The sequence below is a fragment of the Loxodonta africana genome, chromosome 10, assembly GCF_030014295.1.
Source record: "Loxodonta africana isolate mLoxAfr1 chromosome 10, mLoxAfr1.hap2, whole genome shotgun sequence".
Lineage (NCBI taxonomy): Eukaryota > Metazoa > Chordata > Mammalia > Proboscidea > Elephantidae > Loxodonta > Loxodonta africana.
In genome coordinates this window covers 89,884,957-89,902,535 of record NC_087351.1, presented here as the reverse complement: position 1 = coordinate 89,902,535, position 17,579 = coordinate 89,884,957, and the positions used below count along the sequence as shown (strand labels likewise).

The window sequence follows — 17,579 nt, the reverse complement described above, 5'->3', positions numbered from 1 at the left end:
GCAGGAGTTTTTGTCTGTGTAATTCACGACTATATATCTAGGGCCTAGAACAGTGTTCAACACATAGTGGGTACTAAGGATGTATTTTTTTAATGAAGTCGGCTTTCCTAGCACGCAGTACAGTCTCTCCTTTCTGTGTAGTTGTCCTAGTGAGATTTTTGCCTTTGGTGTAATACCACAATGCTATGTATCTCCTGTGTTGTTGTTAGGTGCTTTTGAGTTGGTTCTGACTCACAGCTACCCAACAGAATGAAACACTGCCCAGTCCTGTGTGCCATCCTCACAGCCATTGCTAGGCTTGAGCCCATCATTGCAGCCACTGTGTCAGTCCATCTCCTTGAGGGCCTTGCTCTCTTTTGATGACCCTCTACTTTACCAACCATGATTTCTTTCTCTAGAGAATGGTCCTTCCTGATAAGATGTCCGAAGTTTGTGAGACGAAGTCTTGCCACTCTTGCTTCTGAGGAGCATTCTGGCTGTACTTCTTCCGAGACAGACTTGTTCATTCTTCTGGCAGTCCATGATATATTCAATACTCTTTGCCAACACCATAATTTATTTGATGTATCTCCTGTAGCATTTAGCAAATATCTGCTGAAATAAATGAAACTTTGATTCTTTAATTATTTAATGTATTAGATTTCTTTCTTTTTTAGATTTTTCTGTATGCATTTTGTTTTTCCTTTTGTTAGAGTGTAATTTCATCTTTAGCCAATGATGTTATAATGCAATTGGGTCAGTTTTTTATTTGGAAGACAACATTTCAAATAGAGAATATATTTAAAAATTGGTTCTCTGAATAGTAATTTCTTCATCCTGTATAAATAATGGTTGTTTGTTTATTTTTATTGTTCTTTAGACAAAGGTTTACAGAGCAGATTATCATTAAATAATTAATACACGTATTGTTTTGTGACATCGGTTGCCAACCCCACAATGTGTTAACACAATCCCCTCCTCAACCGTGGGTCCCTGTTTCCATTTGTCCAGCTTTGCTGTCTCCTCCTGCCTTCTAATCCTTGCCCCTGGGCTGGTGTGCCCATTTAGCCTTGTATACGTGGTTGAACTATGTATTATTGTCTGTTTTATGGGCCTGTCTAATCTTTCTGCTGAAGGGTGATCTTCAGAAGTGACCTCAGTACTGAGTTAAAAGGGTGTCCAGGGGCCGTACTCTTGCGATTTCTCCAATCTCTGTCAGACCAGTAAGCCTGGTCCTTTTTTGTGAGTTAGAGTTTCATTCTACATTATTCTCCAGCTCTGTCCAGGACACTCTATTGTGATCCCCGTCAGAGCAGTCGGTGGTGGTACCTGGGTGCCATCCGGTTGTTCTGGACTCAGTCTGGTGGAGGCGGTGGTAGTTGTGGTCCATTAGCCTTTTGGACTAATCTTTCCCATGTATCTATGGTTTTCTTCATTCTCCCTTGCTCCAGATGGGATAGGACCAGTGGAGCATCTTAAGCTTTTATGACCCCAGACACTATTTTTATCATTTTGTAGTACTCCGTTGTGTGTATGTACTGTATGTATCATTTTGTAGTACTCCGTTATGTGTATGTACCGTAGTTTATCCATTCGTCTGTTGGTGGATATTTAAGTTGTTTCCATCTTTTTGCTATTATGAATAATGCTGCAGTGAATATGGGTGTGCATATGTCTATTCATGGCTCTTATTTCTCTAGGATATATTCCTAGGAGGAATATTGCTGGATCTTGTGGTATTTCTAGTTCTAGCTCTTTAAGGAAGCACTGTATCGTTTTCCAAAATGGTTGTACCACTTTGTATTCCCACCAGCAGTGCATAAGAGTTCCATTCTCCCCACAACCTCTCCAACAATTTGTTAATTTCTCTTTTTTGGATTCGTGCCAGAAATATTCGGGTGAGATGGTATTACATTGTAGTTTTGATTTGCGTTTCTCTAGTGGCTATGTATTTCCTTTCTTTTAAAAAATTGGCTTTATATCTAAAAGTTCAGCTGCCCTAAAGCTTCAAAATATGTTGGTAGCCCCCAAATTTGACTTCTTTGGTATCTGTTTTTAAGCTTCTCTAAGAAACTCTGAAACTTATTCATAACTATCGTATATGCAGTTTCTTTTAACTCTTTGACTTGGTGAACTTCTCAGTGTAAACTTCTTTCTCAAAATTGAGCACTTTTGCTTTAATTAACATTGAATTTAATAACAGTTTATTGTGTATATAAATAGTATGTTGTGGAACAAATTTACATATTCTCTTAAGACTTTTATGGGGCTCTGGTGGCGCAGTGGTTAAATGTTTGGCTGGTAACCAAAAGGCCGGCAGTTCGAATCCACTAGCCATTCCTTGGAGACCCTATGGGGCAGTTACTCTGTCCTGTAGGGTCACTATGAGTCAGAATTGACTTGATGGCAATGGGTTTGGTTTTTTTTAACTGAGACCTTTATAGATGTGCATATTTATTTTAAAAGAAATAGGTAGCAGTTATAATGGGGATTTGAAATTTTATTGGTTTCCTTCGAGTTTCAGAAAACTCCAGAGACTTAGGAGTATATTTTATTGCTGTTGGTATCAAATCTAAATGTTCACTTGCCACCTCCACTTCCCCTTACTTGGAAGAAGTAAAAGTTATTTTTGGAACTCAGATTTCCTGAATAAGCAGAGTCAGGAATCCTAGCTGTTCTCACTCTTAAAGGATATGCTTGCACATGTAAAGAATGTTCTGTTTACCCGGGTTTATTTAGTTCTGAGACATCACACTTAAGCCCTTCCTCAAACTCTCTCCCCGTGTATACACACCCCGCTCAACTTCATCCCTTTTAAGGTGGGAGTGACTCTCTACTTCTCAGTGAACCCTTCCTTCCTTCTAACACTCTCAAAGGTGTTAGTGCTCAGAAATTATTACTTTACCAGTATGACCAAATTAGATATTCAGAATTTCAGGCTCCAGTCTTCCTAGAGAGTATATTTTCTCTAAGAAAGTGTTTCAGGAGAACTTTTATTGTACGTTGATACTATGCTCACCCAGAGACAGGAAAGCTCATTTTAATCCCAAGTCGACATCTTCCATGAACGTGAAGCATCTGTTCATGCTTCAGTGTTACAGTGGTATCATCCTTAACTTTGCTGAATAGTTCCACTGCACCCTAATAGTTTCAGTTATATTGTCCTACAACTCTTCTAAAAGGCAGCCTTCAGTAGATAGGCTGAACCAGGTTTGTATTACATTATTAATACTTCGTACCAGCCTTCCGTCAGCCTCTCCCTCTTGGTAGAGTATGCAGAAGAAAAATATTATACCAAAAACATCTAGGGGGAAAAAAGGACTTTAAAGGAATGAAAGTAAATACATGGATGGAAAATAATTTTTTTATGGCCAACATTCTTTCATTCGTGTATTCATTCATACGATTATTTAAAAAGGGACAAGGAGAAAGAAAGGAAGGACTAGCCCCTTTATGCTTTCATTTCCGCCTGAAGACAAGGGCTGCGACTCTGACGTACTGTTTTCATAATACTTCCCTTGGCTTGCAAATTCTTGGAGCAACCAGCATCAAAAGTTTGGGTAGATTTTCAGGTTTGTCTTAATAAAAGCCAAGAGGAGAATGCCGGAACCCACCTCTGTTGTATCTAAATGGTGCTGTTCTGTTTTAATAAAAGAGTGATTATTAAATATTAGTTGGAGATATACATATATATATATATATATGAATGATTATGAGTAGAAGGATCAGAATTTTAACCATGATTCTAAGTTTTGTTACTTCAGCTGATTTTCCAACTGCTTAAAATTTTATCTTCATTTTTATTGAAGTGTTGATATACGTACAGAAAGGTGCACAAATCTTAGGTATGCAATTCATTGAACTTTTATAAAAAAACACACTCATCTAACCACCACCCAGATCACTATATAGAACATTTCCGGTATCCCAGAAGGCTTCCTTGTGCCCCTTCTCAGTCCACATCTTCTTGCCAGAGATGACCACCATTTTGACTTATGTCACTAAATGTTAGTTTTGCCCATTCTTGAACTTCATGTAAATGGAATCATACGTTCTTCACTGTGTGACTGGATGCTGCTTATTCTACTCATCATTATGTCTTAGAGATTCATCCATGTGTTAGACTATAACAGTAATTGATTTTCATTGCCGTCTCGTATCCCATTGTTTACATATATTACAATTTATCCGTTCTGCTGATGGACATTTGGGTTATTTCCTGGTTTTCGCCCTTATTAAGAGTGCTGTGTACATTCTCGTACATGTCTTTTGGCTCACAGTTCTGTTGGGTATATATATGTGTAGGAGTGGAATTGCTGGGTCATAGAGGAGGCATCTGTTTAGGTTCTGTACATATTGGCCACTTTTACAAAGTACCAATTTACAGTTCCACCAGCAATGTATGAGAGTTGCCAACCTGGGGTAACCTTTTTAACCATTTTTAAAACAAATTCCCATAGGGGAAAGTAGAGATGGAAGTAGAAAAGAAGAAATGTTATTTATTCTTATTCCAGATTATGAACCTGAAGTGAAATTTATTTAAAGATTTTCTGTTAAGCATCGCTTCTGCTGTTTTTGGTAGATAGTCCTTGTGAAGTTAAAGAAGTTTCCTTCTCTTCCTATTTTTCTAAAAGGTTTTCTCATAAGGAGGCGTTGAAATTTACTGAATGCTTTATTTTTACATCTGTTAAGAAAATAATGTGATTTTTCTACTCTAGTTCTGTACTGTGATGAATTCTATAGATTTTTCTAATATTAAACTATTCTTGCATCTCTTGGATAGGCCATCCTTAATCATTGAATATTGCCTTTTAATATACTATTAGTCAATTAGCTAATATTTATATTAGATTTTTCCAGTGCGTGGCTTTGTACTGCCCCACATTTATATCTACCTGTACCATAAATACGGTAATTAAATCTAAGAGAAGTAAAAACATGCCCAAGATCATAAAGTGGCAGTGAATCTCCAACTCAGTTTTAAGAGTACAAGAGAAAAGAAACCCATGGTCGCTATGAAGAAATAACTCTTAGGGCCAATAGTAGTTCTCAACAAGGGACAGCACCACCTACCTAATGAGCATTTGGAACAGTGTAGTGGCATTTTTGGTTGTCACAACAACCAGGGTGGGGAGAGATGCTATTGGAATTTATTGCCCAGGGACCAATGATTCTAAATTTTCTATAGAGTATTGGACAGCCTTAACACTGAAGAATTATCCTGCCCAAAATAGCAATAGCATTCTTACTGAGAAGCACTAGAATTGGTTGACTGAAGTATTTCTGGGGTGCAGAAAGGGGGAAATGGCAGATATCTTAGAATGGAAATTGGAAAAAAAGAATGCAGGGTAAAAGGAAGTCTTTGGTCCCACCTCTTCCCCTGGGACTCTGCACAGGTGGAGCAGAGCCAGAGAATCAAGGAGACATGGTGTGGGCACCTGGACTGGTGTGGAGGCAGGGTTAGTCAGTGAAGGATTCCTAGTAGGCAGGTCAGGTTCAAGGGGATAGGCCAGCATACACCGTCACTTATGTGTAATTAAACAGAGTTCCTCAGGTGTTCTCCCCTTAAACCCTTGTGTTACCTAACATTCTCTTTTAGTCAGTCCTACTTAATACAGGAGCTGGAGTGGATCAGTAAGTAGTGGTTAAAAGTACCAGAAGAACCAGGGGATTCGAATCCTGGTTCCTCCACTATGAATTATTTAACCTCTCTGGGCATCAGAGCTGTAAAATAACTCTTAAATTTGCTTCTGTCTAAAAGGCCTACCAAGTCTGTTCTTCCTCTTAGAAGTTACTGACCTGGTGCATGAAAGATGCTGTGGTTTTAAGTGTTGAGCATTAAAGAAATTTGAATTTTTAGTTCAAATTTGCTTGTCTCTTTGACACTTGCAGTCAAGGGTCATCTTGACTGCATCTCAGATTTTCAGCCATGCAAACTACTTAAAATTCTTGGAGCTAACAAAGTAGCAACAGTTAGTAAGTCACACCTGATTCCTCCCTCATACAAGCCTAAAATACTTCTAGCTGAGAAGAAACGATTGAGCTGCTGTCCTAGCATTGAGTTAACTGTAGCACCACAGGTGCGAGCGAGTGCTTAATTAATTTAACTCCATGTAAATCAACATGTTCTTCCGTTCACTTACAGTAGACTGTGAAGTAGCAGGAGGGAAGGCAAGTGAGTAAGCTGATTTGGTAATGTTTAGAGATAGGTGAAATATAATTTTCCCTGGATTAAAAATTGCTTTGCTAGGGAAAAAAAAAAAAAAAAGGAAGGGAACAAGCATTTATTGAGCCTGATACTGGACTTGGTATATCACATGCTTTTCTCTACCCAAAGGGGAGCCAGTACTAAAGGCGCTCATGATTACTGTGGGAGTAACCTTTGAAAAGAACTTTTATGGGATTTGACTTATCTAATATTATAAACACTTGAATGTGAGGTCTTTAAGATAGGTGCTCCAATTTCAGATCTCAGTGGAGACACATTCTTACCATAGGGGAAGCAAACACTGGGGATATCTGAGTTGATTTCTGTTTTTTAAAACATGCTTTTGAAGAGAAAACCACAGGAGTGAAGTGTGCTCCTTTGTCTCTTTTCAGTATTATCCAACCAAAGTAAAATATTTTAGAAAAAGTAAACTTCCAAATAGCAAAAGTAATACCTTTTGTACAGGAGAGTTTATAGTTTGAGATGTTACCTCCTCAGATTTGTAGAAACTAATATTTGGGACAAAGTCAGAGTTCAAGTCTTAGATATAAAGTATTGAATAAAAGGGGCATTATATAAAATACTCTCAATGTAAATTTTGATGGATGGATAGTACTTTTCCACATCTTATCCCTCTATAATGTTCCTTAACTCCTAGTTAATGTTGAAAACTAACTGAAATCATTCTTGGGACTATCTGTTCTATTTGGAGGACCCTGAACTAAGAGGAGCCCTGGTGGCGCAGTGGTTAAAAAAACTCTGCTACGAACCGAAAAGTCGGCAGCTGGAACCCACCTCCTGCTCTATGAGAGAAAGCTGGGGCAGCCTGCCTCCGTTAAGTTTTACAGCCTTCGAAACCCTGTGGGACAGTTCTGCTGTGTCCTGTAGGGTTGCTGTGAGTCAGAATCGGCTTGATGCAACAGGTTTGGTTTGGGGTTTTTAAACTAAGAAAACCCATAAGTCTATTCCTATCTGATTTCAGATTATGACCATTAAGAAGAAGGGATGGGGGAGAATTCTTTGATTTCAGATTCACCCAGCCTACTATACTTAGTTGGAAAGTACAAGTCTGAGGAGCAGCAGTATTTTTATTTTATTTTTCCCAGAGAGGCAGATTTTGTCAGCGTATCCAGGAAACCTAAGAAGAGCTGTGTAACGGAGTGTAATGTGAGTTAGGGAATGGAGTGTAATGTGAGTTAGGGGTCCACGCTGGCTGAACATCCTTTCTATGTGTGTCCTAAATTTATCTTGAAAGATGTCACTTAACACTGGAAATGTTATTTTTGAAGCTGCATGTTCAGATATGTTTTGTGGGTCATAGTACAAGTTAATAAAAGCTCATCAGCTAAATTGAAAATTATGTTGCTATTTAAGCAGGTGAGTACTTGCTGTTCTCTTTGAAGCATAAATTCTGAGTGGTTAGCATTAATGCCATTAAAGACAAAATGCCTGCTGCCTTTGTACCCCTAACCTTGTATCTAGGTGTTACCCAGATTTTTTAGCCAGCCTAGAGACTAGAACATTTGTAGCTCATAGACCACTGTCTGTTCTGATGGGTACTTGTCTAAGAGGGCTTATGAAATTTATTTAAGTAATAATATAGTAGTTCCTTCCAATTTTAAGATTATATAGCTGAGAATCCTGAGAAATTGGGATTAAGACTTGATAACCAAAAAAAAAAAAAAAAAACCTTGATAGAGATTCCTTTTTAAAATGGCTGGCATGCGGTTGGTACAACTTCAAACCCTATTTGGCAGTGGAAATAAATACGGCTCTCTAAATCTATTTTGTAAAAGCGATTTAAAGCCCTTAGTGGTTGTGAATAGGTAGGTAATTGTGATTCTTTGCCTATCCCCCCCACCTTTTCTAGGCTTTGTGTTTACTTAAAAGAACAATCTAACAATGTTATCACAGCCTATTGATCTTTCATATTCATTACTTCTTTCCTGAGCATAAAATTTATTGCAAAGAAGTTGCAGACTAAAAATGACCTATTCAAGATGTCTGCTACATTTTCTCAGAATTAACTGCACACATGTTTACTTTTTTCTCTCTCTTCCATAGTTTTTATTAGAAGAGTTTCTAAAAATGATTTCATTCTAACAAACTGTATTGAAGAAGTCCAAAAGGACAGCCACACAGTTTTCAACTCTCCTGGTTGTTTTTGTGGTGTAGTTTCTTTGTTTTGGTTGTTCGTTTCTGTGTATACTCAGATCAGAGAAGTACACACACCGGAAAAGCTTTACTATATAAATAAATTGTCAGTAATGTTCAATTGTAAAGTTCAAGAGAATCAGTACAGAGCTTGTTTTCTCCAAATTGCTTCTCCAAAGTAAAGCTGTTTCCACCCTTAAAAGTAGAGATTTATGATTGACAAGTAGGGAAGAATGCTGTGCTCTTTCTGAGGTGAGGATAAAGACCTTTAAAACTTGAGTATTTTTTTTTTTAACAATGCTTAACCAGCTTTCTTCTTTGTTTTAAATTTGTGCTAGACCAGTTACTTGCTGAAACTCTAAAGTCTAGCACATTGGACTTAAATCATAATTGCCCTGGTTGCATTAATATTAACTGGTACTTTATATATTTAATTCAAAATGAGTTACCGTATGGTCCATTAAAATTCAGTATCGCCTCAGGAGTAAGAGGTAACCACTTTGCAATTTGTATAACTGCCAGGGCTTACTGATTTGTCTACTTTATTTGGCTTTTCCTATTAGAGGGTATCTTTGAAATTATTAGGTTAAACCGTAAGAAACTGCCTTTTTCGGTCAAAAAGAGTCAAATATTGGTGGTTTTATGGTCCGGCCTGGGAGTTTTGTCGGATAAACAGACCACGTAATTTCTGCGATTCACCCTGACCACTGTTTTTGTTGTTCCCACCCAAAGTCAGGCGACTTTTCTCCCAGTCACTAGCCTTGAGTCTCCCCCTCAGTCTTTAGTCCTCTACCCACCGGTGATGATTACAGTTCCGGTGCTAAAGATGAGCTGATTGGAAGGACTACTTTTCACTTGCCTCAGAGTCACCCTGTGTCTCCTGAGGCTCCTTCACCCACTCACTCCACCCCACACACTTGCCAGTAAGAGCTGTTTAAAATGTAAAGTACAGATATTGTTGCCCAGCAAAGGGTTACACTTTAAAATGTGAAAATTAAATAATTTTCTTGCCGTGGTGTAGAAGAGAAAGGACTAGACTGGAGTCAGAAGATCTTGTGCCTCCTACTAAATAAAAGATCTTAGAGAAAGTAATTTAACGTCTCTGGGCCTGTTTCTTTATGTGTAAAATGTTAACTGTACATTTTTTTACTAGCCACCTACAGCCGTTAGGATCAAATGAAATTGAGCTATTAACTGCTAGTTTCCGTAACTATTTTCTTGTTTGGTTATGACCCTATGACTGGGATGTTTAAATATGTATTTAGGAGAGAGTTCTTTTTAATCTAAACTATAAAGTCAAAATGAAGATTGATGTAAGCTCAACTCTGATGTCCCTCAACAGGTGGGGTAAACTGAATGGATAAGCAAATCGTCCTATATCCTTACAATGGAATGAAAGAAACCAAACCCTTTGCCGTGGAGTCGATTCTGACTCATAGGGATTCTATAGGACAGAGTAGAATTGCCCCATAGGTTTTCCAAGAAGCAGCCGGTGGATTTGAACTGCCAACCTTTTGGTTAGCAGCCAAACCCTTAACCACTGTGCCACCGGGGTCCATACAGTGGAATAGTACTCTGCAATTATAAGAATAAATAAATTGGAGGTTTTAAGTACATATTTCCAGTATATTCAGTTGTGTACAGGGTTGTTGTTTTAGATGTATCTTTTTTCTGTGACTCTTGTCAGGGAACATATGACAGTGAATGATGGGGCTGAGATCTCCACCTCCTTTTGTTAAAAGAAACTTATTTAGAATTGATTAGCAAATGTCGAAATCTAAATCTCTTAACATTTCTTTTTTCCTTGATCTTTTTTTTTTTTTAAATATGCTTAGAATGAAATTTCTTTCTGTTTTTTTAACAGAGGCTAGTAGGTTTGTGATAAGAGGACAGAGAGATAAGAAAAATGATGGGTTGCAAATTGACAAAGTCCATACAGGAAAAAATTAATGCATACTAATATCCAAATGTGTCACTTAGTTTTTTGAACCAGATTTAATAAGGTATCATTTCCATACAATAAAACTAACCAAACTTAAGTATATAATTCTATCAGTTTTAACAAATGTGTGCAGCCATCATAAAATTAAGGTATAGAATATTTCATCATCCCACAAAGTTCCGTTATGCTGCTTTCAGTCCCCTCCCCATCTCCCTGGCAACCATTAAGCTGTTTCCTGTCACTATAATTATGCCTGTTTTAGAACTTCATCTGAATGAAATTATGCAATATATAGTTGACACAGTGGCTGCAACAATGAGCTCAAGCATAACAACGATTGTAAGGATGGCGCAGGACCGGGCAGTGTTTCGTTCTGTTCGGAACTGACTCGACGGCACCTAACAACAACAACAGTCTTTTGTGTCTGGCTTCTTTCACTCAGCATAATGCTTTGGAGATTCATCCTCATTGTGTGTCAGCAGTTTGTTCCTTTTTATATATTTCCTTTCTTTCCTCGTCATGTTTATGTTTTCCTCTACTGTTTTGAACAAATAAAGTATGTTTATAATAGCTTTTTAACATACTTGTCTGCTAATACTCATTTCTGGTCTTTTTCTATTGATTGACTTTTCTCCTGGTTGTAGGTCATATTTTCCTGTTTCTTTGAATGCCTAGAATGTTAAAATTAGATGTCAGGTATTATGAATTTTACATTATTGGGTGCTGTTTTTTGTTGCATACTTTTAGATAATGCTGGACTTTGTTCTTGGAATCAGCTGGATCCTTTCAGGGCTTATTTTTAAGCTTTGTTAGGGCAGATCCAGAGCAGCCTTTAGTTCGGGGCTGATTTAGCTTCACTGCTAAGCTCCACCTTTCTGGAGGAGTCTATCAGATAGATGCCCCATGTGTTATAGTCTTTCCATCCTGGCAGGTAAGAATTCAAACTATCCCCAGCTCCGTGTGAGCACCAGGAGTTGTTTGGTCTACCACATTCCCATGGATCTTTCTTTGGCCTCTAATAGTTCTTCTCATACATGTGCAGAGCAGTACTCAGCCAAAGGGCCAGCAGGACCCCTCTGCAGATTTCCAAAGCTCTCTCTTTGTACCTCCCTCCTCTCCTGTGGGTGGTCCAACAAATTCTACCACCTTAGCCTTCCTGGACTCCAATCTCTGGTATCCTCAACTCAAGAGACTGGGCTCCCCGTTCCTCTGCTACAGCCTGGAACCTGTTCCAGGCAGTAGGGGGTCAGTCGCAAGGCTTACCTCTTTGTTTGCCTTCTGGCAGCAGTCCTGCACCGCCTGTGGTCCAAAGTCTGAAAAATGTGATTTTGTCCAATTTTCTCTTGTTTCACAGCAGGAGGGTAAATCTGGTCCCTGGTACACCATCATGGTCAGAGTGGAAGCCTCTTCTAAATGTACATACGTATTGTTATTTCTAGGAGAAAATTGGTTCTTTCATTCCCAACTTGCTTAAATATAACACGCTTTAATATCTGCTTTATTCTTTGTAAGATGTGAACATGTCGTTTAAATGATATTCTTCAATGTTCATATCAATTAGGCTAATCTAAGCTTGAGTGTAATTCTCAGGTCAGCTTGAAATTATCTACATAAAGAGTATTAATGTCAGGTTATTTGTAGCAAACTTACTTAGAGCGGCTTCCCATCAACAATGCGTATGTTAATAATCTATTTCTAAGGACATTTATTAGCCATCTGCATTTCTGATTGGATAATTTGTCTTTTGTATGATGTTTTGGGTTTTTTTAAAATATGAATATGCTGACTTTCTAATATATGTGGGAAAGTGACTGTAACCTTTTCCTACTCATGAGTGTTCATGGTTGAGAAGACCATAGGCAGTTCTTAGCTATTGGTGAGCTGATCCTTGAAATTTATTGGCTTGCTGCAGATAATGGAACAATTGTATATGTGTTCACAGACTGACCCACCGTAGTGTCAACCTGGCCAAATATTTAGTCTCTAGCAATTAGAGTAATATATGTTTTAATCCACTTGCATTTTAGGGAAGATGAACCAAGGAAGATTAAAATATTATTTTGCAATATTATTATGGATATATTTTTTATTAAAGCTCCTTACTTAAGGAGTTTTAAGGAGGCAGTAATAAAAATGAAACCCTTGAAAATTTTGGGCCCTAACTGGCTTTATCTCTGGTCTTACCTATAAAATTAATTATAGCACAGTTAGTTGGGACAGTTGTTGAAGTTGGGAGACTTCAACAGTTGAGAGAACTGTGCCACCTATTTCTGTGTGACTGTAGGCAATTTATCACCTCTGTGAGAATCTCCTAACCTGTAAAATGAGAATAATAATAAATATATCCTACCTACTGTATAGGGATGTATAGAGTGCTAATTTAGTGTATGGCTGAAAATGTTTAGGGAAACTATAGTGCCTCAGCTATTAGTTGTTGAACTTTATTTTCTAAATTATTATAAGACCTGTGATCAACACCTAATATGGTAGGATACAAAGCAAGATAGCCAGTGGTGTCACTGGGGTTGGTGTCACCCAGTTCGGTAGCTCATGGTGTCACCATCCGCCATGGACCTCCTCCTGTACCAGACCATACAGAATCCTTAGTGATGTTTTTATACTAGTGTTACTTGTAAACCGTAATTCCTGTATATCACTCCTTCTTTTCCTTTAATTACTACTTCATTCTCTAAAAAGTTATTGATTAGGTTCACAAATACTAATTAACACAATATTGTAGCTAAAACACCAGAAAATTTGACAAAATCAGCAACTATCAAAACACTGGCAGCCACGACAACAACAGCACGTGCTTGTAGCACAGCTTGTAGCAGGCAGATGAAACCACGTGATTCTAGGCATCGTTGTAATTGGGTGATAATGACAGCTCTGACTGGAGAACATCAGAAGATTCAAAAAGTAAGTTAGCATAGAGTTTTAGCCTTGTAGGTACATTGATATATGTATGAGCTTACGAACAATGTTTTTATTGTTGTAACTAACTACAGGGATATTTTTATAAAATATAATAAATTCCTGCAGAAACACCACACAAAAATTTTAATAGACAATCATTTTGGTGTCACCCAGTGCAATCTGTACGCCCCCTCCCCTGCGTCCCCCTGGTGATGTCACTGAAGATAGCAGATGTGGTCCCAGCTTGGGTGTTGAAGTCTTAAGACCAATAATATTAATTTCATGAGTTTAAAACAAAAATCCGTATTTATATTCTGTATAATTCACTGTACCAAAATATTACATTGGAAATAAAAAAATAATCCATAGGACTGATTAGAGAGAATGGAGATAGAGCAGACAACTGTCCCTTTTCCTCTCCTTTTTCTTAATGGTATTTTGTTTTTCCTCCCCATGATTTTCCAGGCAAAGAGCGTATACAGCAGTTAGCTGAAAACACCAGGTATTTCAGGAGACGCCTGAAAGAGATGGGCTTCATCATCTATGGAAATGAAGATTCTCCAGTGGTGCCTTTGATGCTCTACATGCCGGCCAAAATCGGGTATGTTTTTTTGTAGACTGTGGACTGGTCTCTCACTAGACTTCAGATAGCTGTGATATAAGACTAGGGGTTATGAATTTTGTTGAGGAAAAAGTCTCATTTTCTTTGTGTTAAGTTTCATTTGCTAGATATGCCATCAATTAAATAGTAGATTCTAAATTGCAAAATTTGTTGACTTGTTATTCTTTCATTAGACAAACATTTGAGCAGATCACATAGGCACTGTTCTAGGGGAGTGGTATAGATCAGTGAACAAAATACAAAAACCCATGTCCTCATGGAGCTTACGTTCTAGGGAGGCCAGAGTCAGGCAGACGTAATAAATCAGTAAATTATGCAGTATGTTAGAAGATATGCTGTGGGAAAAAATAGAGCGGCATAAGAGGGATTGATAATCCCTTATGAGAGGGCAGATTATGATATTAAATAAGATAGGGTAGACCTTGTTGGGAATTTACTTCAGAAAAAAATGACATTTGAGCAAAGACTAGAAGGAGCTGAGAGAGTTAGCCATTTGGGGAAGGAAGCGTTGCTAAGGCCATAACACAGAAACCAGCTCAGTTGATGAAAGAATAGCAAAGAGCTCAGTGGAGCCAGAGTGCAGTGCCCAAGGGGGACTTGTGGGTTATGAGGTCAGAGAGGTTATGTCAGGGCTATGTTATTGGATATTTACCAGATGTGAGATTACACTAGCTTCTTTGGTTTGTGCAAGGCATATATAATGGAAAGCCTTACCCTGGAATAGCTTTCAGTGTATTTGAAAAGACCAGATGTATAACGAAACCAAAAGACATTTGAAAGCCAAATGTGAACAAATAAAACTATATGAAAAACAATTATATGCAAAATTGCAGAGGAGATGGAGAGTAAAGAAATGGTCTTCTTAGTAAGGCTAAGTTAAAAAAAAAATCTTTTTGGAATAGGTGAGTTTTAGCTGAAGTTTAAATATAAGATTGGATAAGGATTATTCCTCAGATTTGATTGAATTTACCAAGGGAACAGATATTTTTCTTCATCTTTGAATCCCCAGCGCCTACCACAGTCCTCTGAGATATTCAGTAAGTTTTTATTGACATGAATAGCAGAGACAATTAAATTGGGGAAACTGGAAGTATGGTGGTTCCAAAGGTAGCAAGAAGAAATTGGGAAAATGTGATTACTGAGGGAAAAACATGAGTTCAGTTTTCATACAGTCGTACGGGGAATTGGCAGTGTGGCCTTCGGAGAGTATGATAGAAATGGACCAAAGCAGAGGTGTAGGATTTTCTTTACACTTCTTTAAATGGAACTATCATAAATAAACTTGAAGGATTATTGGACCTGGAAAGAACGAACAAACGAACAAACTCGCTGCCATCGAGTCAATTCTGACTCATAGCGACCCTACAGGACAGAGTAGAACTGCCCCCATATTGTTTCCAAGGAGCACCTGGTGAATTCGAGCTGCTGACCTTTTGGTTAGCAGCCGTAGCTCTTAACCACTACGCCACCAGGGTTTCCACTGGACCTGGAGGACACACTTATTCTGAAGTCCTTTCATTAGAGAGGACTGTGTCTAATCTGGAGCCCCTGGGTGGTACAAACAGTTAAGCATTCAGCTGCTAACTGAAAAGTCGGAAGTTCAAGTCCACTCAGAGGCACGTCAGAAGAAGGACCTGGCGATCCACTTTTTATCACTCATTGAACACCCTGTCGAGCACAGTTCTACTCTGACACACGTGGGGTCACCATGAGTTGGAGTCTACTCACTGGCAGCTGGTGGTCTTGTGTCTAATCTGTTCTACACAGGTAAACTGACTGTAAATTATGATTAAGATTCAGAGAAGATGAAACTTCGAAGCTCTAGAATTAGAATAAAGCACTAGATAGTCTGGGAGCATGTGCTGAAAATATGGGTGTTCAGGTCCTGGTACAAAGGAGAGGTACACTGAAGAAGATGGACTGGCACTGGAGAGGGTGAGAAACTCTGTGAGAGCTGCACTGAAAAGTTGGCATTAATGTAGTGCAGGATGTTTTATTCCCAAAGGAATACTGTAAACTGCTTAAAGGAAAAGTTTTTTTACAAAGATAAAATATATCTTATCTAGATGAGATACAATAGGAAAAGGCAAAGAACAACATAATTTAGTAAATAACAAAATTTACATGAAAGTTAAAATTGTGTTACTTAGACCAGATACAGATGAGTAAAGTTACATGCCACCAATTTGGCTTGAGGCAGGGACTTTAAACAGAATTATGCCATCTAGATAATTAGCTGCTGAAGCCAGGGGATGAACTGGCCTAACAAATACCAAAAAAACAAAAACAAAAAACCATTGCCGTCAAGCTGATTCTGACTCATAGCAACGCTATAGGACAGAATAGAACTGCCCCATAGGGCTGGTGGATTCGAGCTGTCGACCTTTGGGTTAGCAGCCAAGCTCTTAACCACTGTGCCACCAGGCCTCCAACAAATACCAAAAGAAACCCAGAATTCCAAAGTCAGCCTTGCTCCCTAGTTGATTAGTGAAATGTCTGGCCTGGAGGGCTCACGCCAGTTGGCTCTCCCATCTGCAGAAAGATGTCCATGTTATAGGAGATCCTTTGCACCCTCAAACTGCCAAGCTATCATTTCGAGGACCAGGTTTTAAACTCAAGTTCATCTGGAAGCTTCTAAGCCACTGTTATATCAGGGACATTCTTTAAGGCTTCAGTTTCAAATCTCTTAGGGTAGCTGCACTAATTGGCCTCTACCAACTATTTCACCTTTGTGAAGGGAACCATTTGGGAGAAAACCACCTTAGGACTGGATAGAAGAAGTTTTTGTGAACTGTCAGTTTTAACTTTAAGAGAAGTTAGAGGGAACTCCTAATAGAAGTCTCCAGTGGCCACATCACCAGAGAGTCCAAATCAGGACAGCAAGACCTTTTTACTGTGTGCATTATTACTCTTCCTGGCTTATTTTCCTTATTTTCTCTTTACAGTGCCTTTGGACGGGAGATGTTGAAGCGGAACATAGGTGTGGTTGTGGTGGGATTTCCTGCTACCCCTATTATTGAGTCCAGAGCCAGATTTTGCTTGTCAGCAGCTCATACCAAAGAAATACTTGATACTGTAAGTAGACCTTTTGCCTTGATATAAATATGCCTTATACTGAGAGGGCCTTTATATCAGATGAGATTAATCGCATGTTAATCCCGATGTTCTTGGAGCACCTAAGAAATTTACTGGTAAAACAGAGGAGGTGGTGTGCACTGCTGCATGCAATGTTGTTATTTAGAAACAATGTGCAAAATCTCTAGCTTTGCCCACTAGGCCCTGCTTGATCAGGGCTGCAAAACCCTCTGGCTTCATCTTGTTCCACATTTCCTCTCATTATGGACTCTGTAGCTGTACAATTCTCTTTGTGCTGTAACCTTTTGTATGTTATTTTGCCTGTAGAATTTCTCTCTTGAGCTTCCTCTCCCCTTTGCTTGGCTGGCTCCTATTCATTCTTTATATTCCACTTAAAAGAAATTTGCTCAGAGAAATTTGTTAGTTTCCTAGGACTGCTTTAACAAATTACCACAAACTGAGCGGCTTAACACAACAGAAATTTGTTCTCTTATAGTTCAGGAGACCAGAAGTCCAAAATCAAGATATAGCAGGGTTGGTTCCTTCTGGATGCTCTTAGGGACAGACTGTGCTGTGCCCCTCTCCTAGCTTCTGGTGCTTGCCAACAATCCTTGGCTTGTACCTGCATCACTCCAATTTCTGCATCTGTCTTCACATGGCCATCTTTCCTCTGTGTGTCTATG

At 38.6% G+C, this 17,579-nt stretch overlaps 1 protein-coding gene across 2 annotated transcripts in view; it reads left to right on the top strand.

Annotated features, from left to right (window-relative positions):
• Positions 1-17,579, top strand: part of SPTLC2 (serine palmitoyltransferase long chain base subunit 2) — a 128,216-nt gene that overhangs the window by 93,691 nt on the left and 16,946 nt on the right. Inside the window, exons 10-12 of one of the 2 annotated variants that reach the window (XR_010323191.1) lie at positions 13,024-13,202; positions 13,665-13,800; positions 16,767-16,882. Coding sequence is in view for 1 of the 2 variants with exons in the window: in XM_003408797.4 (XP_003408845.2) it covers positions 13,665-13,800; positions 16,767-16,896 (266 nt within the window). In the remaining variant the exon portion in view is untranslated. Of the gene's footprint in view, positions 1-13,023; positions 13,203-13,664; positions 13,801-16,766; positions 16,897-17,579 lie in introns of those variants that run through there. The other variant, XM_003408797.4, reaches the window with a different exon arrangement.